The following is a 16,146-nucleotide window of genomic DNA, read 5'->3' on the forward strand; positions in this document are numbered from 1 at the left end:
GCTTTCCAAAATAACTTTTAAAAAAGTCGGTCTCTTCTGTGCGAGTGGTCATTTCACAAGTAAATATAGCCAAAATCACAGCTCGGACTTCTTCATTCTTTTATGCGTTTGAGGATTTTGTCAGATGACATCGCAGTTCTAAAAACAGGACTGGACCACAAGAGGTCCAGACCTTGTTTGCAACTGCCACAGGACTTCATGTGACTTTGCATTTGCTATAATCCGTGTTTGCATTGTGTACTTTATTTGTGCATTGTGATATAAACTTTAATAAAGAATATGAATATATCATAGTTACTGTAATTGGTATGTGATGAAAGTTCATGAATGACCTTGGAATTAAAAATATTGTAATACAAGTCCTCTTACTCACTGTTTCAACCACTTCTCATGGGCTCCATCTCGATTGGGAATTACCGGTATGTTGCATTTGTTTCAGCTTTTGCCGTTTAGGTTTGTTTTGTTTTTCCTTATGGAGTGTGCTCATCCATTGATGAAGTGTGGCTGAAAGCTGGTACAATAGTTATTGTTAATTAGCTCTTGAAATCCAGACACTGCAGAGTTGACTTCCTTCCATGTTTAGTGCATTACTAAATAGCAAATGTGGATGATGTCAATGGGAGGAGGCTCATGCATTATTCCTCCAGCAGAGAGCATGGGAGAGTTGTTAATGGCTTTCAATTGCCGCCCGGACTCAGTGACCTGAGATCTACGTCCCTTTGGGAAGAAGACGGGAACTTTTGGTGTATTTTGGACCTAATGTGTCAGGAAGTAGAAAAACACGGTGGGCAACAAGGAAATCTGCTTAAATTGCTGCAGTGCCTGGTTTTTCTTTATGCTTTGGTGAGTTTTCTACATTTGTTTTAAAATGAGCCACAGGCCTTGTGAGGAAAAAGTTTTTTTTGTTTTTTTTTCTCTCCATGAATTGTTTGCACACTGTTACGCAATTGGGTGCGAATCTGCTGTTATCAAATGATGTTTGACTGCAGGGTCGTGGAAGAGCAAAGAAAAAGTGATTTGATCCGCATTTTTATTTGAACCTCCGTCTGCAAACAGAATTCCACTCATAGGCTGGAGAAAAAAAAAATTGAATTGAATTAAATCAAATTGAAGCCATAATGGAAAAGGGGTCTTTTCTGTCTCTCTTCCCCTAACTATTACAATTCCACTCCCCGTGCCATTATCTCTCAAAAGGGAATAACAAACCAGCTGTCGCCTCGGTGTATTGTCCATCTCGTTTCCGCACACTGACTAATTCCATTGTCTTCTGCATTTACAGTGGGTTTGGAGTGGGCAGTGAAAGCTGCTTGATCTCAAGGAAATTCATTGCATATTTACTCCTAGTCTTTAACCGAGTGCTGCAGATAATCCTCTTATTTTAGTCCATGACGCTATGTGATCATTCGGCAGTTTATTTTCCACACAGCCCTGGGAGCCGGCTCCTCTGTGGGATGAAGTGCAATCCCACCAGTTGGATGCAAATAAATCTGCCATTACCTGTGGATCAGCTCTCATATTGTTTATTTGACAACTCTACCAAGCGCTGCAGGACGCTATACGTCTGCTGGTGCTCTAGGGGGGGGAAACTCCCAAGCCTCCTCCTAGGTAAGGTGGATTATGGGTAAGAAACTTGCCCTAGAAACTCATTTAGCTTGTGTGCACTCGGGTCAATATCTTTCCGTCCAGGCTTTAGTCTCATCCAGTGGTCAGCACGGCCAAACAATTGAGAAAAAAGCACAGCATAACAAAGATTGCCTGTGATAGCGGTTGATCTCTGACACCGGTCCTGTGCTATATATGAGGATGGTTATGACAGAAAGTGTCTTTTACTCTTTCTTCAGCGTTTCTCAGCAGAAAACCAAAGACTTATTCTCTTTATCTTTGGCCTTACTTGAGAAGATCATTTTGCCTGAGACATAAGCTGGCAGATCCACTTGTGGCTGCTAGAAGAAAGAGGATAACAGGAGGAGAGAGTGTGATGATGGTGGTGGGGGTGTTGTTGGAGGATGTATACAGGAACCAATGGATCCCGCCCCCACAGGGAAGACACCCCCTTTTGTCCCACTCATGTTTACTTCCACACCGTCGAATCATCCAACGTAAGTGCCTCTTCTTTCTATTGTATCAACCTAACACCTACCAAATCAAATATTGGGGTCTTTTGTGAGCTGCTTGGTGTGGAGGTTATTTCCCTTAAACAGCAATTACAACTCCACTCCACCTTAATGATTTGAGTGCAAAGAATACTCCACATTTTCAGTCGGTAAATTGCTTTCTTTCTTTCTGTTTTCCAGATGAGCCCGCTATTTGCTGCTGTCCTGTTATTGTGCTGCAGATACGACGCCACGGGAACACAAGGTGGGTCAATACTTTTCTCATTGAGGATGCAATAAAAGTAAACTGTCTCATTATTCTTCCTACTCAGAAATTCTCATTTAGATCGTAGCCTCGATCCCAACAGTTGTTTGCTACTCAGATTTTTTGCTCTTGTCATCTCCTAAGGCCCTGCTTTGAATGCAGTGTAGATACAGACATGATGGGACAGCTGGTGGACGCTTGAGTCTCACAGTGTCAGGTCGACAAAACCGAGCCAGGTTGGAATCAAATTAGAATTTAAAGAAACAGTTGGCATTTTAGAAAGTATAGTGTAGTACTTATGTTCTTCACAAGCCCCAGATTTGTCAATTTTAATGCAAATGCATACAGACTTCTACACACTCACTGATCCTTATAATTAAATGAATAGTTTAATTATAGTTATAGTTATAGTTTTGGCTTTCTTACCAAGAGTTTGGAGAGAACATCAATACCAGTTGGATGTCTATTGAATGTATTAAAAACAAGGCATCTTGCAGTTAATTATTTCAGCTTTGCATGAGTTTTGCAAACAAGGAGAAACTATTTGCCTGCCTCTTGTCCATAGATCAGAAATGTTTCCACATCTGCTAACTGTCATTTTCACAAAGGTTGATTTACATCTACAAACTTTGGCATTACTTTTGCTTTAAATGTGTGTGTGGCAAATTCTGCGAACTTGGAAAATGGCTAGCTGTTTCCCTCTGTTTACAGAATCTGTGTCAAACTAAGCTGAGCCAATAAGATACTGGCTGTAGCTGCTTGTTTTGTGTACTACACTGAGAATTGTATCAAGTTCCTTATTCAATTCATGGTATGAGCACAAATCTCACCGATGTACCGATGGAATATGTTAAAATCACCCTAGTTCGTTCAAGGCCATAATATTTTTTTTATTGGCCTTTTCAATTAGCAGTGTGTGTGAAATAAAAGTGTAGAATATTTTATTAGCCATAGCCAATAACACTACATTGATGAAGCTAAAATACAATAATCTAAAACCTACCTCAGGCTATCAACTTTAACGTCACCACCACCAAACTCCCAACTTGTAGTTTGATAGCTCTTATCTCTTCTACAAAGTTAGTGAATGAAGTATTTAACATCCCCTGCAACTCCAGCAAACCTCATAGTCTTAATTGTTGCAATGGCCACTGGGCAACAATGGATTTACTGATATATTTTATTTCACAGAATAAAGCATGAAAATATTGTGTTTTTTCGACCTTATTTCAGTCATCTAACTTTATATTAAAAAACGCCATAAACTTCAGGATGAGGGAACTACAGTACAAGTATTAAAATGCTGACTCATTTCTAGGTTTAAGACTCATTCCTGCAGCAGAGTTTAGTACCTTTAATGGAGTCGTTGCATGCAAATACTGCCAGCCTTTCTTGGTAGCTAAGTAACATTAAGTTAATGAGTTCACCTCAAGTGGTGAAAGTGTTTTCGAGTGTTTCCGCTCCGTGGCTGTGTGGGCTGGTCACTGAACAGTTACAGGTTGAATCCAGAAAACAGCCAGCGAGTGAGTCAGACAGTAGCTGTTGTGCTCTGCCATTAGGCTGAACTCCACCACCTTCTACTTCATCACAAGTTCCAGTTAAAATATGTATATGGCAGGAATTTGCAGGTGATTATGAGAAATGAGTTTGTAACGTTATGCAGCCTGAAAATGGATCGAAAGTGGTTTTACTTGGTTAAAATCGGCGTATGCTGCTGTGAATTCAGTGTTACAGCTGAGAACTGGTGTGTCCAGTGCTGCTGGTTGCCTGGATGCTGTATGATGCAGATGGCATGCTGTCTTCAAATGGAATTTGTGATGCTGCATTTTCTTGAAATAGAAAGTCAAGTGCAACATGCATGTGGTTTTCAAGTGGCAGCTGTGAAAACGCTGTTGCTAAGTGACAGGCAGCTAAAAAGGACAATTATGATTGATGATTGTTGTGTTTTGCATTTCATTCTCATGTGAAAGGAACAAAAAATGAGAGGAAAAGAAAAGCCAATGGTAACTAAAGTAACCATCCAACTGTAAATATAAGGTGTAAAGAAAACTTGTGAAATGTGAAATGGTGCATTCACTTTACCCTTTTTTTGTCCATTTCTGTTCCATCTACAGACCATTCAGATCACGAATGCCAAAGTCAGGGGGTCGGGAACTGTGGAGAGTGTCTGGCAGCGGGGCCACACTGTGCTTGGTGTACTGAGGAGGTGAGTGGCCATGGAAACGCTCTCTGCCTTCTTCTTCTAAAGGGACTATACTGTTAAAGCAACCTTGTGTACTGTTTAGGACCATGAAGAAGGTTTTCAAGTTCCTTTATCAGAGCAGGAATGCAAGGTTATTAAGCATTTGTGATCGTATTCATGTTTAATAATTTTAACCTTTTTGGTACTAATAGAATGAGATCTAAGGCTGGGAAAATAAGTATTTAGCAGCTACTTTGTTCACCGCAGTTGACCTCATTATCAAGGCCACAGACTCCTTGGCAATTAAGCTGATTTTGCTCCTGATTCAGATTTTTAAATTGATTAGTTTTTGTGTCTGTAATTGGCTGGATCCTGGTGCAATGCACTGCGTTACGTATAAAAACCACTGGGGGTCCCTACCATGCACACATATTGCGTTGTCCCAACATAAATACCATTAAAGCCAGTGTTAAAACGGGCCATCATACAGAGGGTGGTGAATGTGTGTGTCATTTTTAATTACTTTTATTTGCATATTGAAAGATGCAGCCGTGTTGCGAGCAAAGAGAACAAATACACACAACCTGCTTTTCATTATCACATTCACACCCCCTCTACATCACTGTCATACACGGCATCAATGCTATTTCTTTATGCAAATGACTGTTTTGCACTACAGCAGCATTGTGCACAGTGTCATTTAGCATTAACTGTCGTAGTAGGTTTCATTTCTAATCTTTTTTTTTTTTAGGGAGATTGTTTATATAAGGGGTGAATTCAGCTTATATAAGAGGGTGAACTCAACCTAAACCTGTGTCAAGAGTTTTCTAGAAGTGGGCCAGCACATGTGGGAACGCTGTGACACAGCCAGGGCACTGCTGAAGAGGGGCTGTCCTTTTGATCGCCTGGAGGACCCCAGAGGGGCCACCGTCCTTCTAAAGAACCAAAAGATCACCTTCCATCCAAAAGAACAAAGACACCACCAACAGCAGCAGCACAGTCAGCTCACCCAACTCCAGCCTCAGACTGTTCATCTGCACCTAAGGCCAGGTAGGAGTCACACCAGCAGTGCCAGTAAGGAAATAAGTGTATGCCAAAAGTCAGATACTATTGTTTACTGAGGTTTAGTTTTTTTCAACAAGAGATCTACCTTCCTATTCATCAAGCTCACAGAGGTTAGGGGAAACTCAAGAACAAATAAACTAGTAATAAGATTCTTGCGAAACAATGGACAACTAATTACAGTAGCCTACATCATATGGAGAACTTTCCAGTACAGCTTTTCAACAGGATATAGAGCCTCAGGATTGCCAATGTCTTGTTACTTCAATTGTAATGTAATTTCCTGCTGATGTCAGTCAGGTGGAGGACACTGTTCTTCCATTTAAAATTATTGCCTAAATTCAGATTTTTGGCTCTGGCACAGGAAGTAAACAGAGGCAGTGTGCGTTCTAGGACATGTGGTGCTACTGGAAGGTTAAACAGTATAAAGGGTACACATAAACAAGGTGTCATTTGCTGTTACTGATAGGCATTTTAGCTTGAATATAATATGGATTACATCACTGTCAAAACATAATGTTACCTTAAAGGGATAGTTCAACATTTTGACAAATTGGCCCATTTCCATAATCCATAGCAGTAGGTTCGTTACCTCTAATTGTCAGTGCGAGCTATTTTTAGAATGGCGGAGCAGAGCCGCGAGCTGCTCAGAACTATGCTGTGGAGGCTCTTGGAATTTCTTGGTTTCCCTCATCAAACTCATCAAATACACAATCCAACAACTCCAAAATGCTCTCGTGGACAAGTTGTGACCTGCACATTCACCACGCTATGAGATAATAACGGAACGTTGTGAGACAGAGTTGTTTTCGAGGTAAATCCATGCAAAACCGCTGATGCGCGTTCTGTCGAGGGCAGTTTGTCAGTAAGCAGTCTCTGCATTTGCCTCGAAAACAACTCTGTCTCGTAACATTCCATTATTATCTCATAGCGTGGTGAATGTGCAGGTCCACCAGAGCGTTTTGGAGTTGTTGGATTGTGTATTTGATGAGTTTGATGAGGGAAACCAAGAAATCCCATTAGCCTCCGTAGCGTAGCTCTGAGCAGCTCAAGGCTCTGCTCCACTGTTCTAAAAAATAGCTTGCACCAACAATTAAAGGTAACAAACCTACTGTTATGACTATAGGGATTGTGGTAATGGGCCAATTTGCCAAAATGTTGAACTATCCCTTTAAGACATGAATGTAGCTTAAGATGCATAGCAGGACATGCCAAAGTCATCAATCTAAAAAAGCAAACAAATATTTGTTTTTTTCCCCCATTTTTATATAGAAAAGTGATATTTCGTTACTTTTATCACAATGGTTAGATACTGTTTCAAAGGCTTCTCCAGGCTTTAGTGTTATGCCTGTGCTGTTTCATATCCCATGTGTAGGTGAACCTCAGAGCTTTGAGGTGAAGTTCAAACGTGTGGAGGACTACCCCATAGATCTGTACTACCTGATGGATCTGTCCTTTACCATGGAGGACGACCTGCCCAGTGTCAAGAAGCTGGGAGCCGACCTCATAGAGGAGATGAAGAATATCACCAGTGATTTCAGAATGGGTCTGTATGGCTCCCCTTTTTCTTGTCCTTCTTACCTGAGTTGTAGGCCACCGAAATAATTCTAAACTTTTCATACCATACTCCCTTTTTTGTGGAATACCCTTGTGTCACATTCACACAGTCATACTCCTGGGAGCTGCCCGGTACACTCATAATCTTACCACTGAGCAGCACCACTGGAGCGATTGGGGATTAAGTGCTTTGCTCAAGGACAACTGCTAGCTGCTGAAAGAAGGGAGAGCATTAGTTATTCACTTTGCACCCCTCAGTCACAAAATCACTTCTCAAAAACTTTACAGTACTTCTTCTTACCTCCACCCTCCCAAATGTATCCTCGCTTCAAAAGGTTTTGGTGCATTCGTGGACAAGACGGTGATGCCGTACATCAGCACCGCAGAGGGAATGCTCAGGAACCCATGTAAGAGGACCCGGCCTTGTGCCCCCCCTTTCACCTACCACCACGTCCTGAGCCTGACCGCCAATGGGAGCCTCTTCACGGAGCTCGTGGGGAGGCAGCGGATCTCTGGTAACCTGGATTTACCAGAGGGGGGGCTGGAAGCCCTCGTCCAAGCCGCCGTATGTGAGGTAATGCAAGAGAACACAGCAGGGAGCAGGACTGCAACACAGAGATTGTTGATTTTGTTTGAGTGGGCGATGTGTGGAGGAAGTGGAGAGAATGTAGACAATAGATGAGAAGGGTATTTTAGAATTCAAAGCTTCCTTTGGGAAACTGCACCAGTCAGTTTTGGGTGTATTTTAAACTCATTATGAGTGAAAATTTTGTCTTTAATAATTTCATAATGACAAATTTTAGATTTAAGCCCTAAAGAGCATGAAGGCAAAGTATTAGGCTACTCATCCGCAAGTCATTTGATTACACACAAAGGCAGAAAGGTAATTCTTTGTAAAAGCCTGTCAGAAACACTTACGTCTGTCACGGTACTGTATTTACTGCAAATTGGCAGCTCATTGAATGTTTGATGTCCTCCACTTACAGAAGGAGATCGGCTGGAGGAATGTGACCCGCTTGCTGGTGTTTTCCACTGATGCTGGCTTCCACTTTGCTGGAGATGGCAAATTGGGGGGCATTGTTCTCCCCAATGATGGAAAGTGTCACCTGCATAAAAATGTGTACACCCGAGGAAATGTACAGGTTTGGCACTGAGCTCAGATAGTCTCATATAGCACCATTTCAAGACTTTATCTTTTTTATGGTGGTAAACTCTTACAGCCCAACAGAACTTTTTTTTTTTCATTATTTTCTAGGGCTGGGTATTGGTTACATTTTGGCAAGACTACTTTGAGGAATACAAAACTAGAAAACAAAAAGTTGTGTCCAAACACAGACACCTTTACAAAAACTTAGACTAAATTTGCTAAAAATATACAAGGTTAGGCACAAGGTCCAATTCACAGTCCTATTTAGCTCAGTGTTTGGCCTTTAAGTTATCTCATATTAAAGAGACCCCAAGGAGTTTGCTTTTGGTTATAAAAGAGTCTCATATTTATGTGGATGAATCTACATTACCCACTTGTTAATGGGTCCATTTTCGATAAATATATTGTTTTGTCTTTATAGTTATTTTACATATTATTATTTAGTGGTCGACTCGCCCAGCATTTCCTATTTTCGGTTTCCCGGACGCTGCCCGGCGGGTCATGGGAATAACACCGCTGGATCACAAGTTGGCATAATTTATGGTCGGAAGTTCGATGGTATCTGATCGTCTTTGAACCTCCGACTTTCGTTCTTGATTAATGAAAACATTCTTGGCAAATGCTTTCGCTTTCGTCCATCTTGCACTGGTCCAAGAATTTCACCGTGCGCGCGGAGGCTCATGGGAAATGTAGTGTGAAAACACTTTGCTTTCCGAAAGTCCTCGTAGTCCCTTTAAAGGAGCTACTAGTGATTTTTCCTATTGCAACATAACCAGTGTTATTATTAACAGCTGTTTGTTTACCAGTGCACGCAAGAGCTTCAGCCATTGTTGTATTTACAATTTCTTGTATTTATGATACGGCATAGAAGAAGAGAAGAGTTAGAACAAAAAGCAAAACAAGGAGAAAAAGCAAAACAAGGAGGTTTCCATTGCTGGAGGCAACTCTTGATAAGTAAGGGAATATTGTCAGTTTCATACGGAACTCACAATATTTCTGGTAAGAAAAGAGCTGTTAATGCTAACTAAAGCAGTAGCAAAAATAGAAATAGCTGCTTTTGCCGATAATATAAGAGAACATCCAGCAGAAAAGAGACCCTGATATTTTTCTTGGTTAATAGAGACCAAACCAGGGTTAAGCAGACTAAATATCAGACCTCCATTTACTCTGTTATGTGAACAGAAATGTGATTTTAATGGGATAATTGCTCCTTGTCTGCGGTTTAAACAAGAGCTGCTTTGATAACACACCGTACTTTAAAAAAATGTTTCTGGTTAATCTCCCCGCGTAGAATAAACCGAAGCTTTGTGATTTCTCATTCTTACATTCGCAAACCGAACCTTTAGCTCAGCAGAACACACACACAGCTGGGTGTGCGTTTGCTCTGTTCGTAGCATTTTCTGACCAGCTGTGGCCCCGAGGAGTGCGCAGTGTTTATCCTATGGACCAGATATTGCAGCACGTGCCAAATTGATTCCCCGTCTGCAATCCTAGCAGTGAAATAGAGGTGCGTACTGCAGCAGACAGAAGTCAAAGACAGTGATTTAAAGGTCAGCATCAACAGCACAGTGCCCTGGGTAAAGAAGATGCTGACAGGCGCACCCTGATGGGAAACAGCTGCAGTGTTTGTGGAGTAATCCAAACCAAAGCTTTCATCTCTTAATCTCACTGTGTTTGTGTTGGGATGGCTATAGGTGGCTCTGTGTGAGGGAGTCACTTATGTGCGTGCCTGTTTATTTGCTCATGTGCGAGTATGTCTTTGTCCCTGTGTGTGTGACATCCATATAGCTCTTTTATTATAGGTTCACTAGAGTTATGTGTCTTGACCTCATTGCAGTTGAGGCAGTTGACAGGTAGAGTGAATATAGATACATTATTAATCTATTTCAGTCTGAATAAATGGCCACCCAAGACTGAGGATGTGAAAATGAATGTGCATGATGCGGGTGTCGCTCCTCCCTGAATGGTACTTATTTATCTATTTGGAGGAAATGGAAAGTATGTCAGGGAGAGTGAATGAAATAAGCAATTGAAAGAGTTGTTAGATGGGAGGGAAAGGGGGAGGACAGCAATAGAGGGAAGAGGGAGAGCGTGCTTAACTAGTGATTACACATATATATTCTGCCCTGTGTTATGCATTGCATTTTGTATCTGCCCTGTCAGGACTATCCTTCGGTGATGCACGTCGCCGAAATATTGAGACAGAAGAACATCCAGATCATCTTCGCCGTCACTGAAAATGTCACACACTTGTACGAGGTACACCAGAGGCAATCTCTGTTTATTTATCATCCCCCCCCACCCCCCCTTTCCATTCCTTAAATGCATTCTTTTTGTTTTTTGTATACTTGTCCAGTGGTGACACAGTTGTGAACCCATTTATTTTCAATGTACTGTATAAAATTGGTTTCCTTTTGAACTCATGTTGTGGGGCTTTTGCAAAGAAATTTACAAAATACACATGCAATGAAATGTTATTTTCCATCTGAGGATACAGCTGACTTGTGCTTTTATAAATACCATGACCAAAATGAACCACTTAATACTTTTATTTTTATAGAAATGCTAATTTATTCACTATAACTGTTTAGCATTGTAGTTTTGGGCAAACATATTACTCGAGCTGAAGTAAATACTGGATTTTTAGTGGCGAATTAATCTGCTTTAGGTATTGACAGCAAAATAAACTGCAGTGCCCAGGAGCACAGTAATGAAGGAAATGTGTCATCGGTGCAACAGATGTATTTTTAATAGCTGATATTTGTTCGGGCCATTTTAACCATTTATTGGATTCATTGACTTGCATTGATAATCCTATGGAGGTGAGTCAAAAAAAACTATTCTAGTTTTGTTTTTTCTCTCCATGTCATATTCACCCACTTTCACATGGACTGCCTTCATCCAGCAGAGGGAGTGATTTCTGACTGTGACCAATTCAAGCAGCTGTGCTTTGATAAAACACCATGTTCAGTGCAGTAAGATAATGGCTGCTGGGGAGAGGAGCTGACAGACTGTCAGTGTGCACACACTGTATTAAACTATATCAAGCATTTTTTCTTTCTTTCTTTGCTCTAGGGCTTAAAAAGCATCCTCCCAAAGTGTGCGGTCGGAACGCTTTCCAACAACTCCCACAACATCCTGCAGATAATTGTCGACGCGTATAATGTAAGCAATCCAGAAACCCCCTTCCTACAAAGGTCATTAGCCTTATGCATGCAGCCTGCTGACACGTTCTCATGTTTAAGAGGTTAACTGCTCTATTGACTGCAGGCGCTGACCTCTGAGGTTGTTATGGAGAACAGCAAGCTGCCTCTGGGCTATCACATCTCCTATACCTCACACTGTAAGGACCACAGGCCGAGGAGGGGCGAGCGAGGGAGGAGGTGCTCCGACATCTCCATAGGTGACGAGGTGCGTAGCCGAGTGGCTGGCTCTCTGTGTGGTAAATTGTTTGAGTGCTGCTGCTAGCATGTGGCCACTGGCAGTTGGAGCAGTGCAAATGCTAATTATGATTACCCAGGCCCGTTGACAGGGGGGGGCAACCGGGTATGCTGTCCCCGGGCCTCAGGACCATAGGGGCCCCAATTTATTTTACTTTACATTCACATATATGGGGGGGGGGGGGGGGGGGGGGGGGGGGGCTATGATGGTGTCTTGTCCCTGGGCCCCAGCAAGTCTGTTGACAGCCCTGTGATTACCTCATTAGTGGGGGCATTGTAATGGTGCTCAAGGAATTCTCACCTCCCCCTCTAGGTGAGCTTCAATGTAAGCATTACAGCACCTCAGTGTGCGACTTCTTCACAAAGCCCATCCCGTGTTATTATCAAGCCCCAAGGCTACAATGAAGAGGTTGAGGTCCTGCTGAGCCCCATATGCGAGTGCTCGTGTCAAAAGGACGTGGTCCCACACAGTCCTTCATGTAGCCATGGCAACGGCACTCTGGAGTGCGGCGCATGCAGGTAGGTGAAGTAGCTTAATGGCACCAATTTTGATAACAAGCCTAATTCCAAGTCACTCAGGGCAGAATCAAGCAACGGATATTTGTTTCTCTGTTACAGATGTAAAGAGGGGAGAGTTGGAACATTTTGCGAATGCGATCGGGCAGAGTCGGGCGCGGTGGTTGACCCGCACCTCTGCCGCCGTGATAATGCGTCGGAAGTGTGCAGCGGACACGGCGACTGCGTTTGCGGCAAGTGTGTGTGTCATAAGAGCAGCAAAAAGCCCAGCCACTATTATTACGGGCAGCTCTGTGAATGCAGTGATTTCAGCTGTGATCACTACCGAGGACTACAGTGTGGAGGTATGGGCGACACAAATGCAAACACCTTTCAATCATACATATACCAACAGGTGATCGTATCTCACTTCTTTTTATCATGTTTTCCCACGTCAGGGCACGGCCAGTGTATGTGCGGGGTGTGTAGCTGTCTCCCAGCATTCAGCGGTCAGGCCTGTGAGTGCCCTCTCAGCTTGGAGTCTTGTCTGTCTCAGGATGGACAGATCTGTGCAGGCAGAGGGGACTGTCACTGTGGCACCTGCATTTGCCATGACAACCGCTTCCAAGGTCCAACTTGTGAGATTTGCCCCTCCTGCCCCGGTCTCTGCACCCTACACAGGTGCAATGACTTTCCCAGTTCAGTTCAATGTGAAAAATGCAAACACTCATGTCATCACCTTCCTCATTAAAGGAGACATATGATGCCCCCTTTCCACAAATTAAAAAGGTGTCTTAAAGACATATCTGTGACATGCTTTGGTCAAAATACCCCAAGGATCAAATATCACAGCTCTCTTATCATTCTCTCAAAACAGCCCTGTTCAGTACAGCTGGTTTCAGTGCCTGTCCCTTTAAATGCAAATGAACCACTGCTTGCCCCGCCCCATCCCAGGTAGGGGTGGTATTATGCAAATTTGAATCCTAGTTACTGGAAGATAACTGAGGGAACAGCTGGATTTCAGCCTAGGGAGCCTGCACATTACAGATTTGTTTGTCAATTCTCACATTTTGGGAGCTGGAAGGCAAGCCGTGATATTTCCATAATATGTCCCCTTTAAATCCAGCTCAGCTTTGTTTAGGCTGCACTAATGATTCTTTTCCGCAGAGCATGCGTCTTGTGCCGGGCCTTCTCACTGGGCCTGACTCCAAAGGAGTGCGAGATGAGCTGTTCCCACCTGAACCTCACTCTGGTAGGTCAGGCTGGTGTCTTAGCAACAGTAGCCCACTCTTCAGGCCTTCACAAGTGCATGGAAGTAGACACGGAGGGTTGCAGAGTGCACTTCCTGCTGAGCACCGGACAAAAAGAAGACACAGTCCACGCTCATGTAGCTCTCAAACGAGGTAGGCAGAGCAGAATATATATTTTCTTTCCTGCACCACTACATCATCTGCAACGAAACAATTCAATATCTTATGACGGGTACAGCAGCTCTAGGGATTTTTTCTTTTATGTAAAAAATTGATCTTCTGTATGTCCTAATAATGAATCACTAAGTGTGGCTTCAGTAGAGAAACTTGTCTTGGTTTAGATCAGTACCCTTTTTGCATACGGTCCCTGCTGCACCCACACAAACTTACAAAGTACTTTATCATGTGCAGTATTTTAATATTACTTTAAGTCGTGCACTGTTTCTTTTCTTTTACAAAAAAGTTGCTGTAGCTTGCACTGAAATATTGTTAAAATCAATCTTAACAGCCTGTTAATGATAAAGAGCCATGTCTCTGTCTCTCAAGATTGCCCATCAGGTCCAAACGTGATCCTGATTACTGCAGTGTTATCAGCCTCTGTTGTGGTACTGGGTGTGGCTTTGTTGCTGCTATGGAAACTACTCACCAGCATCCATGACCGCAGGGAGTTTGCCCGCTTCCAGAAAGAGCTGGAGCAGACACACTGGAGCAGGGTGAGCCCTGCCCAAACACATCCTTCTGTCACTGCCTGTCAGTCAGACACTGTACAGGAAAACGCAGGACATTTTGACAACTAAAACAAAAAGCTTCTGTAGACGTGGGACAGAGAGGGCGGGGGAAAAGAAGCAGATTCTACATGTTTTACGACAAGATTAGAATAGAAAATGAAAAAAAAAACCACCCCTGGTCACTAATGCCTTCAATTTACTAGCAGTAATGTGACACAAAATGAGTATCATACCTATCTAATAACACATTTTCACTCTGTTGCAGATGGACAACCCCATCTACAAGAGTGCCACTACAACAGTCGTCAACCCGAAATATAAAGAACAGTGATAGCAGCCACGGAAAGAAATCTACTTTTCAATCGGGATCCCTGTTGTGCAGCACAATGAAACAACATTCTTCATCTGAACTGTTGTCAGCAGTTGGTCCAGCGTGTTTGGCAGAGGGAGGGGAAGGAAGGGAGGGAGGGAGGGAGGGGGACGTTGAAACGGATGTTGATGTCTGACTTGCTTCCTTTGATCTCAATATGCAACCCCTGGACTGCCAGTCTCCAAGCCTTCCCTGTATGCACTGCACGCACTCAAAAAAATCAAACAGCACCCCCCAACCACCACCACCACCAACATAAACTGCTTCTCATACAAGATTAGTTGTCTGATAATATTCTCGCATTATTAAAATCCACAAGAGCTAATTACATATTCTGTAATGCAAATGCAAAAGGAAAATCTGCCATATATACTGACGGTCGGCTCAGCAGTGTCACTTGGGTCTCAGAAGGTATAAGAGGCAGTGAGGTGAGTGTTCTGCATCGATCTTTACACGGGTCTCCACTGCCCTCTAGATGAGAGGCGAAGAAAGTGACACCCTGCTGGAAATGATGAGGCAGATTACCCATTCATGTACAATCCACCCAAGCCATAAAGATGCTATTTTTGACGTCAACATTAAACCTGGACTTTTGCATATTTTTGTCCTCCCTCAGACACCTGTGAATTCATCAAACTGAGCCCTGCAGGGTGTGATATAGTGGAGTATACTGTGGAAGTTTGAAGAAAAAAAAAAAAGCAGCTATAGATGCCAGCCACTTTGCCAGTGCACCAGGCTGAATCGTGTTAGCGCAGAGAAACAATGGAATGTTCAAAGCTAAATGGATATTAGGGTTTCTCCGCTGCCTACAGATGGCTGCTGATGACCTTGCTGCGAGAGAAGCAAAGTGATATTAATCATAGGAATGCCTCCTCCACCCCCAGAGTCATTGGTTCAGGCATGCATGCAACTTTAACACAGCCAGTGTTGTGGTGGGAGATGGTGGGAGGGGGGCTGGTATAGGTAGTGGTAGTGGTGGAGGAGCATCAGAGGAAAATGACTCCATATGCTTCCACTATGCAGCATTCTCTTTCATCTGTGGTGTGAGCGTAGAAGGAAAAAAAAAAAAAGGGGGGTGTGCAAAAAAAAAAAATCACAGCGTCAGATGAGGCAGCAGCCCTGCCCTGCGACAAGACTCGTGTGAAGGGGCACGATGACCAGCCCTGGAGACAGTTGCATAACAAATACTGCAATCATCTTTGGAAAAACACTGTAGCTGTTCCATCTCTTCACTTGTTGTGAGTGGCTAAAATAAAGCAGTAACATTTTTCCAATGGCTGCCTGAGCAGGTATTTACACACAAGTGTGTTACTTTTGGATGCATAATTTGAATATGATAAATATAATAACTATTATTATTATTATTATTATTATTATTATTATTATTATTATTATTATTATTATTATTGGCGTTTTATTGTTATTGCTACCATTGTTATTATTAATCTTATTATTATTATGGTTCTTGGGTGGGCGGGGGGAACCAGTGAGCTCATCCTCCCCAAGCTCTCCACAGGTGATTGGTGGCATTCACCCTCCAATCACAATCCGCCTGCA

General features: G+C 42.8%; 1 protein-coding gene across 4 annotated transcripts; it reads left to right on the top strand.

Moving 5' to 3' along the window:
• Window positions 1–782: 782 nt before the first annotated feature.
• On the top strand, window positions 783–15,830 carry LOC311003743 (integrin beta-1-like). 4 transcript variants are annotated; one of them, XM_083995566.1, is made up of 17 exons: window positions 783–843; window positions 2,042–2,099; window positions 2,295–2,358; window positions 4,473–4,564; window positions 5,362–5,590; window positions 6,978–7,148; window positions 7,495–7,733; window positions 8,146–8,301; window positions 10,470–10,565; window positions 11,382–11,471; window positions 11,577–11,717; window positions 12,060–12,265; window positions 12,365–12,606; window positions 12,700–12,922; window positions 13,409–13,644; window positions 14,038–14,204; window positions 14,485–15,830. In XM_083995566.1, exons 1-17 carry the CDS (start codon window positions 836–838, stop codon window positions 14,548–14,550), a joined length of 2,484 nt encoding a protein of 827 aa, XP_083851692.1. In that variant the 5' UTR covers window positions 783–835; the 3' UTR covers window positions 14,551–15,830. The 4 variants fall into 4 exon arrangements, with proteins under 4 accessions (XP_083851692.1, XP_083851694.1, XP_083851693.1 ...); XM_083995568.1 differs by lacking the exon at window positions 783–843 and having other exon boundaries at window positions 2,088–2,099; window positions 5,292–5,590; XM_083995567.1 differs by lacking the exons at window positions 783–843; window positions 2,042–2,099 and adding an exon at window positions 2,145–2,183.
• Window positions 15,831–16,146: the final 316 nt, after the last annotated feature.

The sequence above is a fragment of the Trachurus trachurus genome, assembly GCF_905171665.1.
Source record: "Trachurus trachurus genome assembly, chromosome: 20".
In the NCBI taxonomy this organism is placed as follows: domain Eukaryota; kingdom Metazoa; phylum Chordata; class Actinopteri; order Carangiformes; family Carangidae; genus Trachurus; species Trachurus trachurus.

Coding starts and splice junctions, on each gene's coding strand:
- LOC311003743 (XM_083995566.1), top strand. Junction 11,472..11,576: donor TAATTGTCGACGCGTATAAT/GTAAGCAATCCA, acceptor TATTGACTGCAG/GCGCTGACCTCTGAGGTTGT. Junction 14,205..14,484: donor AGCAGACACACTGGAGCAGG/GTGAGCCCTGCC, acceptor ACTCTGTTGCAG/ATGGACAACCCCATCTACAA.